Genomic DNA, 5,975 nt, shown 5'->3' with positions numbered 1-5,975 from the left:
CCCACCTGTTTAGAGCTGCTTATGGCTAAATTAGGGTTAGAGTGCGGGGTTTTGATGTTTGTCTCTTTCTTACTGTTTATTCATTGTCACATGCTGTTTTTATTTTGTTTTTTAATTATGTAAAGCACCTTGAAATGCCTTGCTGCTGAAATGTGCTCTACAAATAAAATTTGATTGATTGATTGATTACACCGTTATGTTGGGGTTTATCAGTTTGTCTTAATTCAGTGTCTGTCCGTTCCTCAGATCTTCTTCTCCTTCATGTTGACGCCGTTGTTTAAGAAGCCGAAGTTTGCGAGCACCGTGGGCTCCATGCTGACGGTGGTGTTCGGCTGCATGTCGCTCTTCACCGTGCTGATGAAGGACTTCCCGCAGCCACTGGTCTGGCTGCTCTGCCTGCTCTCCCCCAGCGCCTTCTCCATCGGGATCGCACAGGTCACCAAAATGCACCACAAGTCACTTCTAGTCCCGCACGTCACCAGATGGGTCTGTCCGAGTCACCTTCATCCAACCTGCTGCTGAGCTTCACCGTTTCCTCTGAGCAGGGATTCATTCATCCAGACCAGCAGGAGGCAGCTGGTTTATCTACAGGGACGCTTTGAGTTAAAGGATTAAAACAAGGGGTCACCATAAAAGACTCACTCTGTTTCACTTCCACAGCCACAGTTCTTTAGACTGATTGCTTTATAAAAATCTGAATTTAAGCCGACACATCAGGAGAGCCTCTCAGGTGTTTTTACAGACGAGGAGAAGTTTGTAAGAAAGGTGGCAGGTTCGCTCAGAATCCAACAATCTTCCCTGAGTTGATTTAGACATTAATTCTGGATTAAAACACAACATATAGAGGTGTTTTAATATGTATTTTCAGATGGAAATAGTTTTATTTGTTGCTTTGTTGTGGGAGATTAGTTTTGGCTTTTAGTGCAAACAGACATTAAATAATAAGAACTGATGGACAGATGAAAATGAAGGAAAGTATCAGAGAAGTCTAAAAGTTTATTAGATCTTTGTCTCAAAGGAGTGAGGAGGATCTTTAAAGAAAGGTTTGGGTGTGTTTTACTCATGAAGAAGAATGCAGTCAGATTTGTTAGTTCAGTGTTTTTGTTTGTGAGTCTGTTGTTTACTGGCGTTAATGACAGCAGTAATGTTAACGCTGTGTTTACACAGGTGGTTTACCTGGAGGCGCAGGGAGACGGCGCCGTGTTTTCCTCTCTGACCAACGGTCCTCATCCTCTCTACGTCCCTCTGCTCATGCTGGTCCTGGACTGCGTTCTCTACCTTCTGTTGGCGATTTACCTGGACCAGGTGCTTCCAGGTGAGCTAAGAACACCACGTCACTGGTTTCTGAATATATTCCTCCCTGCTTCTGTCACAGAATCAGTACAGCATCTGCTGCTTGTCTGATGCAGGTGAGTTTGGATCGAGGAGATCCCTGGTCTACTTCCTGAAGCCGTCCTATTGGTCCAAGCGCAGGAAGCGTTACGTTGAAGTGAGCTCCGTTTATGATGCTGAAGTGAACGGCGGTCCTGGTGAGGAGGAATGTGTCGAGCCCGTTTCCCCCGAGTTCAGAGGGAAAGAAGCCATCCGGTAAAAAAGCTGTTTAGTTTTCCTGACTGAACGGCTTCTAAACAAAAAACAAAGGAAACTCCTGAAATTTTATCTAAAAGTCAATCAAAGTCATTTGGTTCTCATCAGGTCTTATAATTCTGTAAGTCTCAGATAATCAGCCTGATTCTGCTCCTGCTGCTCACTGTGTCTCTGACAGCATCAGCAACATCCAGAAAGTCTACAAAGACAAGGACAGCGCGGTGGAGGCTCTGAGAGGTGAGCCTGACTCCTTTCCCACACGATAAGACTTCTCATCCTTCGGTTCTGACGCCGTCCACCTGTTTCTTCTCAGGCCTGACCTTTGACATCTACGAGGGTCAGATCACGGCTCTGCTGGGGCACAGTGGCGCTGGAAAGTCCACGCTCATGAACATCCTGTGTGGCATCTGCCCGCCCACCAACGGCTCGGCCACCATATACGGCTCTCCCGTGGCAGAGATCGCCGAGGGCTGCGAGATGAAGCAGCTGGTGGGAATCTGCCCTCAGTTCAACATCATCTTCGATGTGCTCACCGTGGAGGAGCACCTCCGGATCTTTGCTGCCATTAAAGGGATCCCCCCGGCTGACGTTGATGCTGAGGTAGGATGGAGATGGATGCTGCTGTAATTCCACACCGAGCAGGAGCCAAACAAGTTTTATTTCAGTTTACTGAAGTAAAACCTCCAGATGTTTGTTTTTACATCATCTGATGTGTACTCAAAGTTTAGCTTGGGCAGTTTATAAAGACTTCTCATGTTTACTCTGAGCTTTAATTAGAGTTCTGCTTCATTTAGTTTGACAGCTGAGTTTCAACTTCTTCAGCAAATCTTTCAGTAAAATCAGCGCTCAGCGTTAATTTAAAACAGCTCCACAGCATCTTTACAAAGATCCAAACAAGGAAACTAAAAACTCTACATGAAGTCCACGTCCATCCCATGATCTGACAGCAACACTAATTTTAATTCTTTCTTTCTTTATTTAAGATGTACGACTGCATCAGTGTCATTTAAAGAAACATTTCTCTTCTTCTCCTGAAGCACGAAGCTGAGAAAAGGATAAGATATTTATGGGAAGACATCGATGTTTCAAACTCTAATTACATTTTCTAAATAAAAGATTAAAAACAAATATTGTAAAAAAAAAAGAGCTGAAATAAGCATAGCACTTTTACACGAAGTCCACAGAAAAGATGGATTAATCATCATGATGTCCACGTTAGGTTCATCTTCCACATCAAGTCTTGCATTTAACATTTTAGACAGTTTCTGTGTTTTTATTTCTTATTAAGCTTTAAAACAAGCCACAGGTTGCCAAAACAAAAACTCTGATGTTTAGTGACTTTAGTGGGTTTTTCTCTGACAGGTCTCCAAAGTGCTGAAGGATCTGGACCTGGAGAAGATCATGACGGCTCAGGCCAAGAACCTGAGCGGAGGCCAGAAGAGGAAACTGTCGGTGGGCATCGCCATCCTCGGGGATCCAAAGGTGTCTGGATGCTTTGTTACTCATCAGGATCTGAGTTTCTCTGCCTCTGAGGAATCTGAAAATATAAAATATGAACTTTTTGATAAGTAGAACTCTTCTGCTCCATCAGTAACTAAACGTTTGTGTCTTGAATCCTGAAATGACAGGTGTTGAATCAGGTCCTCATTGATGAACCTGTTAGTGGATGTTTAAATGCTGCGTGTCGCTCTCACCGTTGATAACATGAGGTTTCTGGTGTTTGTCTCAGATTCTGCTCCTGGATGAACCCACCGCTGGAATGGACCCCTGCTCCAGACATCAGGTCTGGTCTCTGCTGAAGAGCCGGCGAGCGGGAAGAGTTATCGTTCTCAGCACTCACTACATGGACGAGGCGGACATCCTCGCTGGTAGGAACCCCTCCTCCTGCACAAAGCATGGAGGTCCTCTGAGGTCTCAGCTGGGAGGTTAGTGTAGGTCCAACAGGCAGAACAGAGCTGAGCTTCCATTAACCTGCGTGGAGGATCATAATTAAGTTTTATTTTACACACCAGACAAGAGGCTGGGGAATTACAGAGCATCGACTCAAAGTTCATTTTATTTAAACCATAATAAACTCATCTCACTGCACACAGAAAGGAAACAAGTTTAAACCAAACACAGCAGCAGAAATGTGAGGACATGTGGACAGTCTGTCCTCCAGCAGCCTGTAGCAGCAGAACGAAGGGATAACTCAGGAAACTCAGCCCTAACTATAGGATTTATCAAACAGGAAAGTCTGAAATCTCAAAGCTCGAGAGGACGTCTGTCAAACATGAAAGAACCTGGAAGAACCTTTAGGTGTATCCTAATCGCAGCCTGTTTCGCTGTGTTTTACAGATCGTAAAGCTGTGATCTCTCAGGGGCAGCTGAAGTGTGTCGGCTCTTCTCTGTATCTGAAGATCAAGTGTGGCGTTGGATATCATCTCAGGCAAGAAGCTCCTTGTTTCATAAACACAGTGTTCAGGTTCAGGACAGTAGTCTTTAACTCCAGGTATTGGTTTGTCTGCAGGATGTCGATCAGCGAGGGATGTGACGCAGAAAAGGTCTCGTCTCTGATCCAGCATCACGTTCCCAAAGCAAAGCTGTCCTGCCAGCACGAGGCGGAGCTGACCTTCACGCTGCCCTTCGAGAGCATGGACACGTTTCCAGGTCAGATCACTTTGTTGACATGTTAACATGTCTTTATTTCTTTAAAGCTCAGATTTCAGACTGCCTGATCCTAAGCTGGGTTCAGGTTTTGACTCGGTTTTGATCCTCAGGCTTGTTTTCGGAGCTCGACTCGCAGCCACAGTTGGGGATAATTAATTACGGGGTTTCCATGACGACGTTGGAGGATGTTTTCCTTCGTTTGGAGGCAGAAGCTGAAGTGGATCAAGCTGGTGAGCACTTACTGTTAGGTTTTTTATCTTCTAGATGCAGAAAATGAGTAAACGGAGCATCATGATCTGTGTTTTTATGTCCAGACTACAGTGTGTTTAATCGAGAGCAGGCAGAGGATGAATGTGACGGCGCCTCTCTGGATGATACGGACCAGCGCCTGCTCACCTTCTCAGACAACAAGTCCGATGTCCTGTCGGGCCACGCTCTGTGGCGGCAGCAGTTCAGCGCCGTGGCGTGGCTGCACATGCTCAACATGCGCCGCGAGTGGAAGGCCTTCGTTTACACGTGAGTGGAGGGTTTCCAGGCTATGAGGCTTTATTTGAAAGGCACAGAAACCTGACAGCTTACCGTGAGTCTGCCGGATGTTAAAGGTGTTGCTTCAGATCAAAGTCGTATAAAATGTTAAAGAACTAAAACTGAACCTGAAGGTTTCCATCTGAAGCTATCTTTTTGTTTCCTGCAGCCTGGTCTTGTTCCTGCTGTTTGTCGCGGCCGTCCTCGTCGTCTCTCTGGCCACAGGAAACATCCAGATTCACTCTCCAGAGCGTCAGTTCCTGCCCATGTACCTCCTGAAGAAGAACCAGGCGCCCCACAGATACGCCTCCAGCCTCCTGGTTCAGAACGCCTCAGGTGAGCCGGCTGCAGCTTGATGTCTGTTCTGTCACAGCTGATGTTTAATAACACTTTGTCTTCTGCTCTTACAGACTCTGACATTTCTGACTTCATCAACAACCTGGAGTCTCAGGACATCAAAGTGGAGCTGATGAAACACAGAGACTACATGTCTGAAGCTCCTCACAGCGCTGCCATCAACGTCACAGGATCCAACAAGGTCTCCAGAGTTCTGATCCGACGGTCTGAAACCTTGTTCTGCTCCTCTGACACCTAGCTAAGCTAACACCCAGCTTACTGTGTCCTGACAGGGGTTTAAATACATCCTGGCCTTCAACAGCTCCAACGTTCACTCCTTACCCATGGCTGTGAACATCCTGAGCAACGCTCTCCTCAGAGGCCTGAATGGTTCGGGGCTGATCAGAACCTGGTCCAAACCCTTTGAATATGTGAGGATCCAGCAGATGAAGTCATTATTCCTGGTTGTTTGTTGTTTTCTGTGATGTGAAGCAGTTACTCAGTGTGCTGTCGTTCCTCAGCAAATCCCAGATGCAACATCTTACGCTCTGGTCTACATCGAGGCCATCATGCTGGGGATGCTGGCAGCTGGGATGCCCGCTTACTTTGCCATGGATCACACTCGAGATCGAGAGGTAATCAGGGAGGCGTGTTCACCCCTTCACAAAGACCCCATTAGACTTCAGAGAGAGTGTGTGTGTGTGTGTGTGCACAGCTGTAATTAGAAATATCAATGAAAACAGATCATCTACATTTACAGATGGTTACCATGTTGCACCTGAGCTCCTACCCTGTCCTTGTGTTCATGTGTTCATGTGTTCATGTGTTCATGTGTTCATGTCCCTGTGAGCCTGAGTTCATGTGTTCATGTCCCTGTG

At 46.2% G+C, this 5,975-nt stretch overlaps 1 protein-coding gene across 3 annotated transcripts in view; it reads left to right on the top strand.

Annotated features, from left to right (window-relative positions):
• The window catches only part of abca5 (ATP-binding cassette, sub-family A (ABC1), member 5), a 36,036-nt gene that overhangs the window by 22,744 nt on the left and 7,317 nt on the right, over window positions 1-5,975 (top strand). For 2 of the 3 annotated variants that reach the window (XM_017440041.3, XM_017440046.3), the window contains 14 exons: window positions 247-435; window positions 1,168-1,315; window positions 1,410-1,587; window positions 1,766-1,824; window positions 1,901-2,187; window positions 2,950-3,069; window positions 3,317-3,455; window positions 3,925-4,236; window positions 4,347-4,466; window positions 4,551-4,752; window positions 4,931-5,097; window positions 5,172-5,299; window positions 5,391-5,528; window positions 5,619-5,732. In XM_017440041.3, the coding sequence (XP_017295530.1) occupies window positions 247-435; window positions 1,168-1,315; window positions 1,410-1,587; window positions 1,766-1,824; window positions 1,901-2,187; window positions 2,950-3,069; window positions 3,317-3,455; window positions 3,925-4,236; window positions 4,347-4,466; window positions 4,551-4,752; window positions 4,931-5,097; window positions 5,172-5,299; window positions 5,391-5,528; window positions 5,619-5,732 (2,301 nt within the window). The remainder of the gene's footprint in view (window positions 1-246; window positions 436-1,167; window positions 1,316-1,409; window positions 1,588-1,765; window positions 1,825-1,900; window positions 2,188-2,949; window positions 3,070-3,316; window positions 3,456-3,924; window positions 4,237-4,346; window positions 4,467-4,550; window positions 4,753-4,930; window positions 5,098-5,171; window positions 5,300-5,390; window positions 5,529-5,618; window positions 5,733-5,975) is intronic. The other variant, XM_017440043.3, reaches the window with a different exon arrangement.

The sequence above is a fragment of the Kryptolebias marmoratus genome, linkage group LG17, assembly GCF_001649575.2.
Source record: "Kryptolebias marmoratus isolate JLee-2015 linkage group LG17, ASM164957v2, whole genome shotgun sequence".
NCBI lineage: Eukaryota > Metazoa > Chordata > Actinopteri > Cyprinodontiformes > Rivulidae > Kryptolebias > Kryptolebias marmoratus.
Note: the sequence above shows the minus strand (reverse complement) of the source record. Positions and strands in the feature narration are given on the sequence as shown.